Source organism: Dipodomys spectabilis, unplaced genomic scaffold, assembly GCF_019054845.1.
Source record: "Dipodomys spectabilis isolate Male_0828 unplaced genomic scaffold, ASM1905484v1 ptg000076l, whole genome shotgun sequence".
In the NCBI taxonomy this organism is placed as follows: Eukaryota; Metazoa; Chordata; class Mammalia; order Rodentia; family Heteromyidae; genus Dipodomys; species Dipodomys spectabilis.
The window spans coordinates 10,344,300-10,363,556 of NW_024870753.1; the positions used below are offsets into that span (position 1 = coordinate 10,344,300).

Genomic DNA, 19,257 nt, shown 5'->3' on the forward strand with positions numbered 1-19,257 from the left:
TCTTATCTCCAATAAACCACCAGAAAACCAGACGTGGCACTGTGGCTCAAGTGGTAGAGTGCTTGCCTTGAGCTGAAGAGCTGAGGGACAGTGCCCAGGCTCAGAGTTCCAGCCCCACAACTGAGTAAAAAAAAAAAAAAAAAAATTTCCATGAATCCTTAGCGATTTGCAAAGATACAGAGTCAATTCAAACGTTGTGCGGTTGTAATTCTTACACGAGAGTCTGCATCTCCTTATTTTCTGTGGCTGTCCCCTAGCGTGGAGGAGAGCTTTAAGACGCTGTTCTGGGCCATCTTTGGGCTTTCGGAGGTGAAGTCTGTGGTGATCAACTACAACCACAAGTTCATCGAGAACATCGGCTACGTGCTGTATGGTGTCTACAACGTCACCATGGTCATCGTGCTGCTGAACATGCTCATTGCCATGATCAACAGCTCCTTCCAGGAGATCGAGGTACGCCAGGCCGGCGTGCCTGCCCTTGCGGGATGGGTTAGCGGTGTCCCAGAGAGCAAGGTGGCAGTGGGCAGGGAACAGGTGTCCCTACCTCTCCTCCGCTCTTCCCTCCTCTTTCATATGCCTGCTCGTAAGCCAGAGCATTCTCACTCTGCCTGTAGGCAGGACGATGAACAAAAGAAGTTAGACACATCTAATTCATAGACCGAAGAAATACAGCGCGAGCATGGATTGTTACTCAAATACCAATGCTTCCACACATTTCTGTTGCTTCCTGTTTTGGGCAGCACCTCCAAATCGATCCATTTCCAAGTTGAGAATAAGTAGTACAAATCTCTGTTCCAGCGCTTCATCTGGGTCTTGTTTGGCGGGCAGTCAGTTTATAGAAGAGTGAGAGAGGACGCTGTCGGTGTTGGTTTAGAACGTGGGGAAACGCGTTAACGTTTGTCTTCACATGTATGAAGGCATGCGAGCTTTTTTTAATAGTATGGCAACAGAGCACAGGCAGGCGGCTCAGATGAGTGAGCACGGAGCCCAGAAGCCGTTCCTCCCCACATTGGAGACTTGAGTCCAGAAAGCCTCAGCATTACACAGCAAAGGCGCGCGTGCATGCATGTGCGTGTGCAGAACCTCTGCACACAGAGAAATCTGAGGCCTGATCTGCTGGCGGCCTCAGGTGGTCAGCGCACCCCAGGGGGGCTGGGCACGCACCCCCAGCACACCCCCTTTCTGAGCGGCTGTGTGTTGTGCACAGGACGATGCCGATGTGGAGTGGAAGTTCGCCAGGGCCAAGCTCTGGTTCTCCTACTTCGAGGAGGGCAGGACGCTGCCGGTCCCGTTCAACCTGGTGCCCAGCCCCAAGTCCCTCTTCTATCTCCTGGTCAAGTTGAAGAAGTGGGTTTCGGAGCTGTTTGTGGGGCACAGAAAAGGCTTCCGGGAGGACGCGGAGATGAGCGAGGTAACCGGGAGCCTGGACGCCCTCACCCGGTCGCCGCCGAGCAGGCACGGTGTGTGACGGCCGGGCCTGGTCACATAGTCCAGATCACCGTCCCCCACGCAGGGCTCGCCCATCCCCGCCCAGCCGCTTGGTCCAGCACAGGCCTCCTAGTGTGAGCCGCGAGTTCACACAACATCCCAGCAATGACGTGCAGGGCACGGCAGGCGCTAAACGGGCCTCCCCCCTTCCCACGCTGCGGGGTCCACCTTTGCTGTTCTGGTGACAGTCGCTTTCCCAGTGGCTTATAGAGCAACGTGCAGTATCACAGTTACGGCTGGCAGGACCTCACGTCTACGTTGAAAAGTTCTGAACTCGGCTGCTCACATACGATGTGGGAGCTGAGCGTCTTCAGTCCATAGCTGGGGAAGGAACGGTCTGGGGGCACCAGCTGATCCCCTCCAGAGTTCTAGAACATTCTTGTCCTGGATTCCTCCACCGTATTAATGCAGGAGGAAATGATCACCACAACATAAAGGAGTCAGATGAATTGGCAGAGGAAGCTGGGCAGGGTGCGCATGCCTGTGCTGCCGGCATACCAGCTCTCAGGCCGATTGTAAGGTCTAGGTTGGCTAGTTTTCACTACAGACGTCCACGGCATTCTGCCAGTCCCGAGGAAGCCGTTTCCCATCACATAATGAAGACTGCAGGTCTGAGGAGAGGAAATGTTTAAGCACTTACCAAAGGAAGAACTCCAAAAGGAGGTGGGGGGTTGGGAGTGTGGATCAGGTGGTAGAGCACCAGCCAGTGACCAAAAGCAAGTGTCAGATAGTGAGGGCAGTCTCCATCTTAGACAAAATACCTGTTAGGGCGTTGCACCAGGTGGCTTTATAGACTGCAGAATGAAAAGTGGATTTGGCGCTGTAATTGTACTCATTTTGCTGTCTTTAAAAGAGTAAAGAAGAAAAGAAACTTGGAATTCTGGGAAGTCATGAAGATCTTTCAAAATTGTCACTTGACCAGAAACAGGTGAGATGAGATTTGGGGGGACAAAGCCTCACCCCGGTCAGGGCTGCCTTCGAGAAATAGGCAAGAGACAGTTAAAGAATTCTAACAACTTTCTTAAATCTTATTGGGAGGTCAAAGTAACCTACATAAAATTAGCAAGGTGTGTGTGTGTGTGTGCGTGCGTGCGTGCGCGCGTGCGTGTGTTCCGCATACATTTTTTAGTGGTGCTCGTTTCTAGGTCCTTGGGTGGGGGGTGGAGTATAGAAACAGCAATGTGTTGAGAGAGGAATTTCTCTCGGACCCAGGGACGATTCAAAGCGTCGGTAGATTAGGGGAACACGCCTGGCCAGTGCAGGCTGTCAGAGCGTGGGGTGGTGGCACACCTGGAAGCCCAGGAGGACATGGAGAAGAAGAGGCTGCTGGAATTTAGTGGCACTTGTGGCTGGTCCTGCGGGCATAACTCCCTAATTTGAAGAAGGAGAATCTTTGGAGATGAGGTTATTTGCTTCCTTGCTTAGTGCAGCACAGAGTAGGCTACAACAGGAAGTCAGAGACAAATGACAGTTAAAGAAGTTAGAGACGAAGTACAGGAGTGGTGTGTCAGACAGGAATTCCACTCGGTGCCAGGTAGTAACCCATGTCGCAACGGCCTAAACAAAACCGTGGCTCTCAGAGACAGCCAGACGCGAGGGAACTCTGAGCCACGCTTGTTTCCGGCGCCCTTTGGGACAGCAGGTGAGTGCGATGTCATTTGCAAGTAACACAGCCAAGTGCGGTTTGGGGTTCTGGGGTGCTGGGCACAGTCAGTGAGCCTTCGCCTGTATTTGGTCTTCAGCCTGGTTTGGCTCAAAATCAGTTAAGGAGGATTTTCTTGAGGGTGTGTTGTTTGTTTTTTTCATTGTTAAGGGCTGTGGAAAACCAAGGAAGGAAGGAAATACAGGGCAGAGTTTGTGCCTCTCCACCCTAAAATATTTCTCATCCAGAGGTTCACAGAGCAGTCTGGGCGGGTCTGGTGACGGTGAGCAGACAGGGTGCTGTGCCGATCGCACTGTGCCGAGGCTGTCACCAGGGCGCTGTGGTGATCGCACTGTGCCGAGGCTGTCACCAGGGTGCTGTGGTGATCGCACTGTGCCGAGGCTGTCACCAGGACACTGTGCCGATCGCACTGTGCCGAGGCTGTCACCAGGGCGCTGTGCCGATCGCACTGTGCCGAGGCTGTCACCAGCGCGCTGTGGTGATCGCACTGTGCCGAGGCTGTCACCAGCGTGCTGTGGTGATCGCACTGTGCCGAGGCTGTCACCAGGACGCTGTGCCGATCGCACTGTGCCGAGGCTGTCACCAGGACACATGCGCGTGCCCCACAGACCCCCTGCCATTTGCAGAGCGTGGCAGCGGTCAAGCTGACTTCCAGGCACACTGCCCCAGGGCGCGGTGCAGGAAGGACAGACACCCACACAGCCCCGCTGGTTGGGAGGGCCGAGCAGTCAGACCGGGCCAGGAACAGTCCCGAGAAAGAACGCAACCGAGCACAAGATCTAGCTCAAAAATGTTAAGTGGATGTATCGGGAAAAAAAGTAACTTGAAGTGAACGAATTAGTGGAAGAAAGAGAAATGGTGATGGACGATTACGTCTGAGTAGATCTGGAAGGCAACGTTGCCTGAATTGTGCACAAATTACACACGGGCGGTCTCTCCACCCCCTCCATCCCTCCCCCCTCCCCTCCTCTCTCCTTTTTGCGTCTCTCATTTCGCTCTCTGTCCTCCGTTTCTCTCCCTCTCCTCCCTCTCCGCTCCCATTTCTCTCTTTCCCACTTGCTCCCTCTTACTCCTCTCCCTTCTCTTTTTGCCCTCTCCACTCTCCTCCCTTGCCTCTCCCCCTCTCCCCCTCTCCTCTCCCCCCTCCCCCCTTTCCTCTCCCTTCTCTCCCCTGCCTCCCCCTCTCTCTCCCTCCTCTCCCTCCTCTCCCCCTTTCCTCTCCCTCCTCTCCCCCGCCTCTCCCCCCTCTCCTCCCTTGCCTCTCCCCCGCCTCCCTCCTTTCTTCTCCCCCCTCTCCCCCGCCTCCCTCCTTTCCTCTCCTTCCTCTCCCCCGCCTCTCCCCCCTCTCCCCCACCTCTCCCCCCTCTCCCCCGCCTCTCTCCCACCTCTCCCCCCTCTCCTCCCTTGCCTCTCCCCCGCCTCCCTCCTTTCTTCTCCCCCCTCTCCCCCGCCTCCCTCCTTTCCTCTCCCTCCTCTCCCCCGCCTCTCCCCCACCTCTCCCCCCTCTCCCCCTCCTCTCCCCCCTCTCCCCCACCTCTCCTTCCTCTCCCTGGCTCTCCCCCCTCTCCCCCGTTTCTCCCCCACCTCTCCCCCGTTTCTCCCCCCTCTCCCCGCCTCTCCCTATCTCCCTTACCTCCTTCTCATTCCTCGTTTCCCTCCTCTCTCTGATCGCTTCTCTTCCTCTTTTCTCTCCCGTTTCCTTCCTTTCCTCTCTCCTCCCTCTCCGTTTCGTTCTCATCCCCCCATCTTTCTCCGCCTCTTTCCTCTCTCTGGCTCTCCTCTTTTCTCTGCCACCCCCTCTTCTGTCCCTTCTCTCTCCCCTCTTTCTTTCTCCTCTGCTACCGCTCTTCGCATCTCCTCCTCTCGTTCGTCCCTCTCGTCTCTTCCTCTTCTCTCCCCTTCTTTTTATTTTGGGGGGGGTGTTGGGTCGTGGGGCCTGAACTCTGGGCCTGGGCGCTGTCCCTCAGCTCTTCAGCTCAAGGCTAGCGCTCTACCACTTGAGCCACAGCACCACTTCCGGCTTTTTTCTTTTTGCTTATGTGGTCCTGAGGAATGGAACCCAGGGCCTCTGGCATGCAAGGCAAGCGCTCTACCACTGAGCCACCTTCCCAGCCCCCCCTTCTTGTTCTCGCCTCCTCTCCTCACTCTGCTTCCTGTCTCTTCTCTCTTGTTTACTCTTCCCTCTTGTCTCCACTCTTCTTTCTCTTCTGATTTCTCCTCTCTCCCACCCTCTTTTCCGTCTCCCTCCCCCTGTCTCTCTCTCTCTCTCCCTCCCCCTCTCTCTGGCATGAGCACTCTCAACCCCCTTCCCCTCCCTCACCGCCCCCCCCCCCCATGTTCCAGCCATGGACTTAGGCCTGAGAAAAGCCTCACTGGGTTCTGGAGACTCGAAGGCAGCCTGAACTAATTGCGATGAAACACCTAGCCAGGCACATGTAGCAGATGGAGTTTTCTACAGTTACCTTGGCGCAGTGAAATTATTCTGGAATTTCCATGCCAAGAAGAGGCCACCAACGGAGGAAGGGGGGTCATTGCAGATGGATGGACGGACGGACAAGGACGGGGAACGCTCACAAAAGAATACAGTTAACTTCTCCAAACGTTTATCCAACCAATTTAACAAAGGGTGATGAACTTTGAGAAACTTGGCTGGCGTGTGCGTGTGTGAGGCTCAACAAGGGCCACACACTCCCACGAGAACCAGGACGGGGTGACGGACGGCCACACACTCCCACGAGAACCAGGACGGGGTGACGGACGGCCACACACTCCCACGAGAACCAGGACGGGGTGACGGACGGCCACACACTCCCGTCAGAACCAGGACGGGGTGACGGACACCGACGTTTCCAGGATGACTCTAGTGAGGGAGGCCCTTAGATTAAACCCGGCTCTGCCAGCTCAGCCCCTGCGCCAGCAGCACACCATTAGCAACAGCTTCGCAAGGTAGGAGAAGCTGTGACAACAGAGTACATGTTATCCGCATGTGAATAATAACATCTAAGAAGAGCGCGCACGGTGGGGGTGGGGGGAGCTCTTAGGTCTGCGGTGCTTGCGTCTCCCTTTGAGAATCCTGGTATCATGGGCAGCATGCTGCACCGTGGTCTCTTCTAATTAAGAGGTTATGAAGTATTAGCTGGGCGCTGGTGCCTTCTGCCTGTCCCCTTAGCTACTCAGGAGGCTGAGAGTGATGTTCAAAGCCAGTCCAGGCAGAAAAAGTCCACAAGACTTCTCTCCAATGAACTACTTACAAAAAGCCAGAAGTGGCGCTGTGGCTCCAGTGGTAGAGCGCTAGCCTTGAGCCCAGAGAAGCTTAGGGACAGTGCCTGGGCCTTGAGTTCCAGGCCCAGGACCAGCAAAAAAAAAAAAATATTAGTAACTCTCTATAAAACTCAAGTACGCAGAATAGCCACAATAAATAGAGGTAGGTACACATAGACAATTGGTTCTATATATACTCATGTGTCTGTATGCATATATATGTATGTATGTGTATGCACATATGTATAGATATGTACATATATATATTATGTAGACTTGCCTTGGAGTACTGATGCTCTGCTTCAAGGCCTTCACCACTCTGGCTTAGACAACTCATTTCTTAAGTACACTTGTACAAAAGCTGCCATTTTATGGCAAAGAAATGGATGTTTTATAGAACAATCCAAAGAGGCATCTCTCCCTGACTAGTCACCTTCCATTCATGATTGGCAAAGTGTTTGCTATAACAAAAGCATCGCTCAATTGCAAAGAGCAGGCCAGTCAACTGCCTATGTCTCCACTGTACCGACTAGATTAAACCAGCCGTGCAGGCTACCCAGAGCCTGGTACTTAGGGGAAAAGAGCTGTTGGCAGTGTCCCAGCACCACGTGCCAGCGGTGCCTTCTCCCTGCCTCTTCTCTGGGGGCCACACGCTGGCTGTGAAGGAGGTGATCTAGTCTCTGGTCTCTGCTTGAGGAGCCTGGGCCCACGGGAGGAAGACTACTAGCCTGAAGTCCCATCTCAGACAAATGGTAGGCCCAGAGTCAGCTCGACTGGTAGAGCAGGTTTTCAAGCCCCGTATAACACGACTGCGCACACCCTCGCTTCCCCACGGACCATCGTCGGACACGGCCGTGGCTGCCTGGCGCACGGCTCCGTTCCCGGCTTCTGACCGGAACGAGAGACTTCCACCCACAACATGAGAGCGCCGAGAGAAGACGGACACTCGGACATTCTGTGAACAGCACACAGCTGCGTTTCCCACTCTGAACTTACAATCAACCCAGGCTTGTGGCAAACGGTTAGTAGAAAATGAAAAAGCTACAGCGCACGCAGAGAATAGGAAAGTTTAAGAGAAGCTCCTGCTTCGTTCAGAGCTGGCTTGTGGGACTTCAGGGCCAGAGGGAGCGCAGCACTGGGAGGCTCAGGGTGGATTCACCGGAGGAAGCTGGCGCCCAGTGCTCTCTGCCTCCATGAGTCCTGCGTCCACACCACCGGCGGTGCACGCCCTGCTCCCAGCCTAGCGCTCAGCTCTCCAAGAACAGCCCCGAGCACTTTTCCAGTTTGAAGCTGAGCTGCTGTGCGTGGAAATGAATTGAAGACGAGGACTTGCTGCCACCCAGTGGCGACAGGCCCTCCTTACACCTGGGCTGCGTTTCCCAATTTTTCCATAAGTATTTGTTGGATTTGTATGGTATGTTAGAAGAAACTAATAGAAATAGAATTAATCATAGAAATCAATAGAAATTAAAACGGCATGTCATATTTACATTCAAATCTAACGTTTCACACTTAGAGCTAGTCACACAATAACAAATGCGTACGTAGACGCTTGGTCCTGAGTCATCAGCTGTATTAGGCGAGAGCGTGTGTGTTCAGGGTGGTATGGCCGTAGACTGGTTAGCCATCTTAGGGGCTCCCAATCAGAGGTGACTTTGCCTCTCCTCCGGTCCCGGGGCCGTGGCTTTGGGGTGGTTTGGCCGCGGCATGGGTGGTGAGGAGCTGCTGGTGCTGCAGTGCGCGGCACGAGTTTCCAGCTCCGGAGGCTGAGGGCGCGTGGCTGGGGAAGCCCAGCGCGCGTCATATTGTATGTGAACCTGGGCTCGGACCCAGGCGTGCGTGCCTGGCATCGCGGAGCGCCCGCAAAGCAACTGTCACTGCTCAAGAAGTGCCTCCAGGCCTTCATCCTCTTCCAGCCCTGCTCCAGGGCACACGCCACGGGCCCTGCTTGCCGCGGCCTGCAGCACGCCGACAGCACGCGTGTAGCACGGCAGCGAGGAGGGGCGGCCGGGCGGCCGGAAAGGAACACAATGCCCGCTTCTCAGGTGGGCCGGCGAGGACAAGACTCAGAGGCGCTCACTGCTCCTTGAGCTCACACCCACGCCCTGCCTTGAGCTCACACCCACGCCCTGCTCACACCCACGCCAGGCCTTGAGCTCACACCCACGCCAGGCCTTGAGCTCACACCCACGCCGGGCCTTGAGCTCACACCCACGCCCTGCCTTGAGCTCACACCACACCCTGCCTTGAGCTCACACCCACGCCGGGCCTTGAGCTCACACCCACACCAGGCCTTGAGTTCACACACACACACACACACACACACACACACACACACGCCTGGGCCACGGGCAGGAAGAAGCACTTAGGGATTGGGAAAGAGCAAATGAATGGAGAGCCATGTGCTGTGCACAAAGCATGAAGCGGGGAGGCTTCCCTGGTGTGTTTGCCGGGGGCAAACGGGAGAGAGGGGCCTCACTATTTTCAAACTGACATTGTTTTCACAGTTCTTTCCAGTCTTGCCATCTCTTACCTCATTTCACTGCAGCTATTTCTGGCTTTCCCTTGAATTCCCAGCGCCCAGTCCTACGCCTTGCGAGCAGCGCGGAGCTGCGCACGCAGCCACTGTGGCTCTAGGAGGCCGCAGCGGCGGAGCGCGTGGACACCCATCGCGGGCTCTCTCTGCGTCTCCTCAGCGCGTCTGCTCCCCCTGACCTGTCCCGTGAGCTAGAGCAGCCTGTGGAGACAGCCTTAGAGATCTTTCCCCCGCTCCTGGACAGACAGTTATACCCAGAAACATTCGTAGAGGAAGTTCCCAGCTGGGCAATGCGCAGCACGGTTCTGCGTTGAGATCTCAGATGGGCTTCCGTCAGGAAACACCATTGACAAGGCTGGCGGGATGGACTATGCTGTGGATCCCCAATGCAAAGGACGTCCCGGGCTTCCTCCGCACCAAGTCTGGCCCCCCAGCCTTACCAGGGTTTGCCTTCGGGATCCCATGGCAGGTGTGGCTGTTGGTGATGTAAGAACGGCACCATTGCCAGTGGTTGTCTTATTGGAAGGCTACAGCGTCTCACGGCAATGGGGTGAAAAGCCACAGTGTGAGGGCCCCACGGCCTCTGCTGGCCACGCAGGGACGGGGCGGGGTGGGGGAGGGGTGTGGAGGGACGGGAGGGGCAGGGGGGAGGGGCGTGGAGGGACGGGAGGGCCGTTTTGGAGGCAGAATCTCAAGCGAGTGACGGGTAATGGCCCTGTACAGGTAGATAAGATTACTCACGTACACGAGATTACCTGTGGTTATGCATGGAACCAATGATCCCAGACATTACTTGGGACCAACAACAATTTCTAATTCTTTTCGAATTGCAGCTTGCGCACGATACACAACCCAGTATAAGGAGCTCAGAAGACTTGCACTTAAATAGTCTCAATAGCCCTCCAGGAAGGTATCAGGTGCGTATCCATTTGAAGGCAGGAGGGCCAGTTACCGGTCATGTGTAGATTCTCAAACTATGTAATGAAATGGAAATGGGATAGGAGGATATGTTTCTCAGCTTGAAAATGACATATTCCCACAGCAAATATTTATCCAGAGCAACATGCCAGGCATGTCTTAAGTACTGAATAGGTAAGTAAACAACTTAGAGAAAGCCTTGGGAGATGCTCACCACAGAAGGCTGACCTTAGATCATAAGCGAGTAACATTCACCTCAGACCTCACCATTCAGGTATTTCTGCTTGCTATGAAAATTCTGCTAGATGTCTGTATTATATATAGTTAGACAGATAATATAGGTAAGTGTTTATGGAGAGAAACCTACGTGGCTATGTGCCTGCGTCTAGATGCTGAACGTGGTATTCTAGAATTCACAGCGAGCATAGCATCAAAGCTGGCTCTGGGTCCTGGTGAGGCCGCGTGTGGGGCCGTCCGAGACGACTTGGCCTCCTTCTCCTCTTCCGGTGGGGCCGGCACTTGGCTCGCGCCTGTCCCGCAGCAGGGCTGCCTGTGCGTCTCCAGCGCTTTAAGAGGAACGCAGGCGATGGTGCCGGGACTTGGGTGCTGGACGTTTTCTCTGCGGAGGTGAAGTCCTTAGCCCAGAGAAGATGGCGGCCACCCAAAGCGGAGTGGGGCCGTGCTGTTGTCCTCACCTGCTCACCTTGGATAGTCTTCACTCCCAAAGCGCTGGCCCACGCGGGGCAGCCCAGGAGTGAGGGTCGAGGAGAGGGCTTCCCCGGCCCAGCTCTGAGCCGAGCGTCTCCTTCTCTGTCTAGAAAGTAATGAAGCGGCTCATCAAAAGATACGTGCTGCAGGCGCAGGTGGACAAGGAGAGCGACGAAGTGAATGAAGGTGAGGGTCGGGAGGGGGATGAAGGTGAGGGTCGGGAGGGGGATGAAGGGGAGGGTCGGGAGGGGGGATGAAGGGGAGGGGTCGGGAGGGGGATGAAGGGGAGGGGTCGGGAGGGGGATGAAGGGGAGGGTCAGGAGGGGGATGAAGGTGAGGGGTCGGGAGGGGGATGAAGGGGAGGGGTCGGGAGGGGGAAGAAGGGGAGGGTCGGGAGGGGGAAGAAGGGGAGGGTTGGAGGGGGATGAAGGGGAGGGGTCGGGAGGGGGATGAAGGGGAGGGTCGGGAGGGGGGATGAAGGGGAGGGTCGGGAGGGGGATGAAGGGGAGGGGTCGGGAAGGGGATGAAGGGGAGGGGTCGGGAGGGGGATGAAGGGGAGGGTCAGGAGGGGGATGAAGGTGAGGGGGTCGGGAGGGGGGATGAAGGGGAGGGGTCGGGAGGGGGATGAAGGGGAGGGGTCGGGAGGGGGATGAAGGGGAGGGTCGGGAGGGGGATGAAGGGGAGGGGTCGGGAGGGGGATGAAGGGGAGGGGGTCGGGAGGGGGATGAAGGTGAGGGGTCGGGAGGGGGATGAAGGGGGAGGGGGTCGGGAGGGGGATGAAGGGGAGGGGTCGGGAGGGGGATGAAGGGGAGGGGTCGGGAGGGGGATGAAGGGGAGGGTCGGGAGGGGGATGAAGGGGAGGGGTCGGGAGGGGGATGAAGGGGAGGGGGTCGGGGAGGGGGATGAAGGGGAGGGTCGGGAGGGGGATGAAGGGGAGGGGTCGGGAGGGGTGGCTGGGGAGGTGGCGGGCCGATCCGAGCTGGGGTTACAGCCCTCCCCTGGCCCTCTCCAGCTGCGTCCTGGGGCAGCGTCAGAACTCGCTGTGGTCTGTCCACTCTCCCAAGATAACCAGGGCAGTAGCCACACGCTCCCCTGGAGAGCCGCTGACCCCTCTCCGCCCTTGCTTCCCCCAGGGGAACTGAAGGAAATCAAGCAGGACATCTCCAGCCTCCGCTACGAGCTCCTTGAAGAAAAGTCCCAGAACACAGAGGACCTAGCAGAACTCATAAGGAAACTCGGGGAGAAATTATCCTTGGAACCACATCAAGAGGAAAGCAGCAAAAGATAATCCAGATCCTTCCTTAGAAATCCGTCTTTGTCCACTTGAAGCCATATTGTTTTCTGATATATTTTTGTTAAGTGCCAATGATAAAGGAATAAAGTGAGATGACGGCTGGGCTCGCGGCCCGCGGGATCGCGGTGTCGTAGCTTTGCTGATTGTTTTATCATTGAGGTAAAGAGTGCAGATCATAAAGGAAGTTTTTTTGTCTAGTGGTTTGGAGCTTGTTTTTTTAAGACTGCTTTCTTGGGGTAACTGTGGGGACGAGGCTGTGCCGGCTTGAGAATGGGTCTCAGGTGACTAGAGAACCTGATCTTGGTGACCCCAGCTTTGAAGCGGGGAGGGGGAGGGGAGGGCAGTCTTCTTATCTTTAAATAATGCGGTGCGATCGTCACCTGTCTCCATCCTCAAAGAACCGGGCAGACAGAACGGCTTACGTTTTCTTATTCATCTCTTTGATGGCACTGCACTTCATGCGAAAAACTATTTTCCCCACTGACCCTTGCAAACACAGATGGTCTGATTGTGTGTGTGTGTGCATATATGTACACAGAATGCTTTTCCTGTATCTTTTGTAGCTACTGTGAATACTCAAAAGCTCTGTTATAGTTTTTTATTGTTACTCAAAAAATATTGTCTGAATAAGAACCTTTAGAGATGTGTCAACGGCCCCTGTCTGGGATTATCAGGGTGAATTGAAAGGATGTATTTTGAGCACTTTCTGAGGGCACCCATAGATAGATTCTCATACCTGGCTGTTGAGGGGTGAGAATTTGCACACACGCCCGGGCTCCTTTTGGTTGGTTTACTCCGCTCCCCAATGTGTAGGAGAAGAGTTGGCTTTTGTGGGCGTTCTCCAAGGGATTGTTGCAGCAGCCTAACTGAGAAGGCTCAACCTCTCACCAGAGGACGCTGGGCATTCGAGAGATGGGCTTTAGACTCCGTGAAGGAGGGTTCAGGGCAAGTCTCTTATTTTGTGTTAAAGATGAAACAGGAACTGAAAACCTTTTTTATCCCCGATAAAATCTATGTTGTCATTTTGTATGTGTGGCTGTTGCTCATTGAGAAGTTAGCCAGGCAAGAAAGTCCATTCCCACGTGTCCCGTGACAGTCTTGGCACCCAGTGTTGGTAAAACCCAGCCGCATACCAAATGCAGTGCCCAGCCAGGCTGCTGCGTGCCAAGACGATGTGGGCATGCAGGCGTTGCCCACGACAACCCCAGGGAACACGCCCTGGTTTTCCAGACGGACCGGCTGGACACGAAGCACGGCACCCCTGGAATTCGCCACGGCAATGAGCAAGGCAACAGCATCGTGGAAGGCACCTGGCTGGCCAGCGCTTGTAATCGGGATGGAGTCTGGCTTTGATCTCCTACTCCTCGCACACAGCTCCACTGCTTAAACTGAGCGAAGAGCCAGCTTCCTGTTTCCAATGCCCCCAGGCTTCTAGAGTCGTCCGCCGGTACCTGCAGCACATCCGCTGAGGGGGACAGACCCGGCCTCCAGGAGCGCGCGGGACATCCTCACTTCATTCCCCTCGGTCCTGCGCGGAAGCTGCATGCTGACATTTGGGAAGAGAATCTTGAACTTCCTCGTCCCCCACTTGGGTTCTAGTAATTATTATCCGGGAAAATAGACTTTGCGATCAACAAAAGAGCATTGTTTTGATTCGGAAGAAATTATATTATCATTGCTCAGGCCCGGCTCTGCTTTTACCTTAGCCTCTTCAGGAGCTCCGCGACTCAGCCCGACATTTCCCCTTCACTCTTCTGCTCGTGATGGGCTTTCATTAGCGGAGTTGGGAAAGGGCAGATGGCAGCATGTCCTTGCACTGAAAAAGTTCACCTGCAATCACCTTGTGGCTGTCATTTGTCAGCCCACAGAATGCGTATCTATACGCGTGCACATAAACATCCTGTCTACCACGATGCATGCGCATCCACACACATGATCCAAGACCCGCACACACTTCCCAACCATCCATCAGTACCTATGACACCAGGAAAAGACGACTTCGGCCCTTGCCTCTGCTCTCCCTTGTCCTTCCACGGTGGCTTCTCTTCGATGACGTCACCCCTTTTCCTGACTCTGAAGTCAGCTACCTCTTCTTTTCCTGCCTGGTTGTTCAGAGTACTTCACGCGGATGCAGGGCCCCGCCATCTTCCACCCCATCTGCCCAATGCCCGGCTCCATCCCGAGCTGAACACCCCAGGCCACACCGTGGTGTGGGTGTGCGTGCGTGTGGTTAGAGCAGGCTGGCTGGGGTGCCAGGCTCTCCTGGGGAGCGGGACCCTGCTCGGCGGGGGCTCGGCGCGGGCGCCCCACACCAGTGCCCTCACCTCTGCAGGGAGGCAGCCCTGCTGCCCCCTCACCCCACCCCACCCGGGTCCTGCCGGCTCCGCCTGGTCTCCCCCCTCCCCTTCCCTCCGCTCCCCTCCCCTCCCTTCCCCCCCTCCCCCGGGCAGCCGCACTGGAGCAGGAAAAGCTAGTGAAGCCGGTGCCGCCAGCGCCCCCTGCCAGGCAGGGAAGGCTAATAACAGGAGTGCAGGCTCGCCTCGGCAGGGGTGCAAACCAAGAGAAAGCCAACTGGAAGAGCAAAGCTAAAACTCTCTCCTCTCCAGTTGTAGACATGGGCGCGGGCCACAGTTTCAAGACGAGGACATGCAGTTTGCTTTGTGTGTGTGTGTGTGTGTGTGTGTGCGTGTGTGTGCGGGCGCGTGCGTGTGTGGGGCAGCCGCAGCCGCTCCTGGGTGCCACCCCGTGGTGGAGAGCTGGGGCGCGGGGTGCAGCTGCAGCTGCCGCGGGGCGGGAGGAGGCGGCCAGCCTCCAGGAACACCGTGACACAGGCTGGCTGCGGCCGGGGCTGCGTGGGTCACTGGCAGGCTCTCCCTGACATAACCACGGCAATGGACACGAGGCCCGGAAGACTGGGAACAGACAGAACGCAGTGGCGGCTTGACTTGTCCAAATCGGTGCGTCCGCAGCCACGCGGGGACGTCTGCAGGCCGTGTGTGCGCTCAGATGTCGCAGGCAGCTCTCAGGTTGATGGAGGTTTTTCAAGGATTCGTTGCATGAGTTTTTAAAATGAGTGATTTTAAAATGAAAAACAAAAAGTCTGTATTCACTGTAGAAGCGTGACACACATCAACAACAGATGCCAGCCACTAAGCCACATAAACGCCAGGCTGCGTCCTGATCAGACCTGAGGACTTTTCCTTTGGAAGTGGTGACATTCAGCCTTGGGAGATCCACATAACACGGCCACGCACAGAGACGACGCAGTGGCATCAGGACCTGACGCAGCCGCCGGGAGTCAGTCCCGTGCAGGGACAACAGGTCCTGGAGATGAAAGGCCCCCATCGCCGCCGGTGGTTGCTGGAGAATGGCTTCTAGACGCCCAGTGGGGCCGAGCCTCACACCCCTCACAGGACGTGCGGGCCCCTCCCCCCAGGAGAAAAGCAGACCACCCCCCATCACAGCCCATGGAGAAAGGAGGGCGCTCGGAGGAGCGGCGCAGGCGGCTGAGCTCGGGGGAGCCCACCCTGCACGGCCAGGCCCCGAATGAGAGGAGACAGATAAACACGAGGCTAGGGACGGAGGCGCGCCGGGCTGGCTGCTTGGCTCTGCTGCGGGTCTAGTTCAGATCCCTTGTCCTCATCACCGAGAGGGAACAAAGCACCATCTCTTTAGCAAGTTCTGGAAAAACGAACCCCACTGACGATCAAAGATGGGCACAGAGGTTCCGATGAGTGCCCCCCCCAAAGTGTAATTCTGGGAATCATTTAGCTCCATGTGTCTCAGGGAGGACAAAACATTCAAGACTCGCGGCGATGGCACACAATGCGCCATGCCCGCACCCCAAGCGTGAGGCGTGGGGGTCCTGGCCAAACTGGGTACAGAGCAAGACTGTGTTCCAGAAAGAAGAGGGGGGGAGGGAGGGTGAAAAGAGAAAGGAGAGGAGAAGGGAGGAGAGAGGAGCGAGGAAAGATGGTGTGGGGAGGGAAACCACACGTTCTCATTCTTTTCTTCCTGACCCTCCTGCCGTGTCAGCGTTTTCTGATACCTAGAATAAGACAAAGCAGGAGCAGTCCGCGCGCAGAGTGCTTGAACGTGGCCCCCGCCATGTGGCTCAGACCGAGGCGTGGAGCTTGTCACAAAGACGCCAGCCATTGTTTTTGTGCCACACCAGAATTGAAGCGCCGTCTCTCGCAGGGCCAAGGCGGGCAGTTTGCTCCCGCAAGCAGGTAATGGGGAAGAAGAGGCTCTCCAGAAGCAAGAGTGTTGAAGTCATCCTCAAACTCGGGTCAAGTTGCTCCTGTCTGCAGCCAAGTCAGAACAAATTGTCTTTCCATTTACCAGGAAAGGACGGGGGCGAACGGTGTCTTGACAAAAGCCAGCGCCAGAGGGCGCCATTCTCCTCCCTACGGAGGCCACGGAACTGGAGATGCTCCCCAGGGCCCCACAGTCCCTCGGCCGGCTTTCTAGAACATGCGGGAGGCAGGCAGGAAAGCTCTACCAGCAACAAGGCTCTCCGTTATGACACTGTCTCAGAAAGATCTGTATAGAACATGCCCCCAAAGTGCTTTTCTTTTCTTTAAATGTGTAAATGGAGGGAGACCGGTCGCTTGGTTCATCTTCTCCTCCTGGGAGGAGCGGGCGTGCTGCTCGCAGTCAGGATGCCCCTCCCTGCCTGCCCAGCCAGGGGAGGCGAGAATGAAAGGGGGAGCTGGTGAGGCCTCTGTCGGGGGGACCCTTTTCCTGCTTGGTGCACACGCAGCTCTGCCTTGGGGTAGAGGCTTCGCAGCCACGGGATGGATGGGGGGTAGGTAGGAGTCGACCCTGACTGGAGCTGGATGGAGCGCTCAGTGTGGGAGAGTTGGAGGGGGCTCGATCGCGCTCAGATCTGCGCAAGCATGTCACTGGCTAGCAGCAGCAGCAGCAGCAGCAGCGCCAGTCCTCTGTGGTAATTAACTTAGAAAAGGAGCCAGTGCGGCCCGGGGACCTCGCGCCACGGGGAGGTGAGGCAGCGGGGGAGGCGAGCGAGCATGTCCTAATGGCTCCTCCACATCCAGCTTGATTGACCGAGGCGAGAACAGCCTGTGCCATTCTTGGTGGCATGAGCGTGGCTATTTGTGACAGCGTAGGTCAGCGTCTGTGTTCCTGTCTCGGGGAGCGGCCGGGGGCTGGTGGCACACAGCCCGGCTCGTTCCCGCTGTGAGCACCGGGCAGAGCCCGCTGGTGGAGCGGTTGGAGCGTGGGCGCGGCCTGCGTGTCGGCGCAAACACGGCTGGAATGAGCAGACTTCTGTCTGCAGGTGGCTCGCTGGAGTTCCTATTAGGTACCTGGCACTGCATTAGGCCCCAAGAACGCGAGACAAACAGGACACGCACCCCGTCCCTCCACGCCGGCCCAGGACAGAAGACGGACAAGCAAGGGTTTGAACTATGGTTCATCTAACTCACGACCCAGAGAAGGGCAGCTGTGGCCCCAAGTCCCTGCACTTCCTTATACTGACTGTGCTGATGCTCCCAAGAATCAGTGTCACCTTCGTTATTTTTCATTGATCTGTTCACTTTGCTCAGGTTTTTAGTGTCGTCCTTTAAAAATTCACCAAAGAGGGTTGTCAGTGACACCAAAGTCAACATTTGATCAAAAAATGAAAACCATGACATGAACCTAAACCAACAGTGTCTTCCGGAATGCCTGACCAACCTTTAGCTCTGATTTGATTAAAAAACAACCTGGAATTAGGGAGAGAAATTAAATCAGATTCTACCTGTCTCTGTTGGCAAATCACTGAAAATGGTATCCAAGTATTGCACAAACGAGCACCGTTCTTCCCAGCGCATCGGCACAGCTGTTTCCCCCTCACAGCCGAGTGTCTGTGTGGATCAACTCTTCAATACGACGTGAGGAAATCCACACAAGCGTGCAACATGGCGTGTGCCCCAAACCTGAGTACAAGACCGTGTCACAAACTATAGTTAAGAAGCCAAGTGGGAGATTTGGCCCTGTTCTCTGCCCAGATGGGAACTGAGTGGTCAGTGCACCCTACCGATGGGGTCTCTGTGTCAGTGGCCATGATTTAGCTTTCCAGCGAAGGAGACGGCCCTGAGGGCTTGCCTGCTGGGCGGGGCGTGGGGGTGCATGCCCCGGCAGCCCCCCACCCAGGGAAGCTTTACCATGCCCGCCTCGCTCCGTCGGGCTTTGGTGGCATGAGGGAGCCACCCAGGCTGCACGGTGGTTCTCGACGTATGTCCGGCTGTCACCCGTGGCCTGTCCTCTCAGTCACAGACGCTGGCCCCTCGCCCCAAGCCCGCACGGCCAGTGGCAGGACTCTCTCATGGGGCTGGTGGCTTTGTCAGTGGGACCTGTGCCTTTATACAAGAGGCTGCAGAGAGCTCGCCTCTGGCTGCGGGAAAGCTGCCTTCATCAGACAGCCTCTGAGATCCTGGCTCCCTGGAGAGCCAGCCTCCAGAACCCTGAGGAAACTGAGTCAGCACCTAGGTGTACTTTACTACTGCGTTCTGCATGGACCAAGACACTCCCCAGCCCTCAGCCCTCCCTCCAGCCAGCTCTCTGGCCTGGTCCCTGCCCCTGAGGTTAGCACAGGGGCGTTGAAAAAGGGGCCTGCTCCTTCCCCCTCACCATCTGCAGATCTTCCACAGACCTGCCTGCCCCAGACCTGCCACTGCACACACCAGCCTGCCACCTGCCACCCGCTGTCCGCTGGTCCCACACACCGCCTGCCACCCGCCGCCATGCCGCCCGCTGGCCCCACACCGGCCGAGGCTTGGTTATTTCAGTCATAGTGTGTGAGGTTTGCTAAGAGAGTGAGTATCTCAAGTGCCCTCACCACACGCACATGTGCACACACACGGGCACACATGTGCACACACATGAACATAACAACAGGAAAACTGGTAATTGGTTGGTGAAGGATGGGCTAATTTAACTGTTGTAACCATTTCATCATATATATATATATATATATATATATGTACATGTGTATATCAAATCTATATCAAATCACTACATCATACACTTTTAGACGGTGCACAATGCTCATTTGCCAATTACAGTGTGCTTCAAAACATCTAGGTGAAACTATGGGCACGCCCCTTTGAGGACAGATGCAGGGGAGAGAGAAGCTATGGAGGCGAAGCATCTGGATGGGAGCCGCGGGCTCTGCAGGGCAGCGTTTGCGGCCCGTCGGGCCGGCTTCCAGGAGATGCTCTTCAGGCCACGTTTAGAAGCACGCAGCTCCATGTCTGTTCCTGAGCTTGTTAGAAGCACAATGTGAGCTATGTATGATCGAGTAACGGAGTTGAGTTTCAAACAAAACATCTTGACCGGGGCTGGGGCAGCCTGGGCCGCAGGTGCTCCGTCACGCCAGCCCTCCCT

At 56.1% G+C, this 19,257-nt stretch overlaps 1 protein-coding gene across 1 annotated transcript in view; it reads left to right on the forward strand.

Moving 5' to 3' along the window:
- Positions 1 to 11,964, forward strand: part of Trpc6 (transient receptor potential cation channel subfamily C member 6) — a 28,979-nt gene extending 17,015 nt beyond the window's left edge. Inside the window, exons 9-14 of the mRNA XM_042682739.1 lie at positions 258 to 453; positions 1,208 to 1,411; positions 2,342 to 2,416; positions 9,782 to 9,865; positions 10,685 to 10,760; positions 11,708 to 11,964. Of these exons, the coding sequence (XP_042538673.1) occupies positions 258 to 453; positions 1,208 to 1,411; positions 2,342 to 2,416; positions 9,782 to 9,865; positions 10,685 to 10,760; positions 11,708 to 11,862 (790 nt within the window). The 3' untranslated portion in view covers positions 11,863 to 11,964. The remainder of the gene's footprint in view (positions 1 to 257; positions 454 to 1,207; positions 1,412 to 2,341; positions 2,417 to 9,781; positions 9,866 to 10,684; positions 10,761 to 11,707) is intronic.
- Positions 11,965 to 19,257: the final 7,293 nt, after the last annotated feature.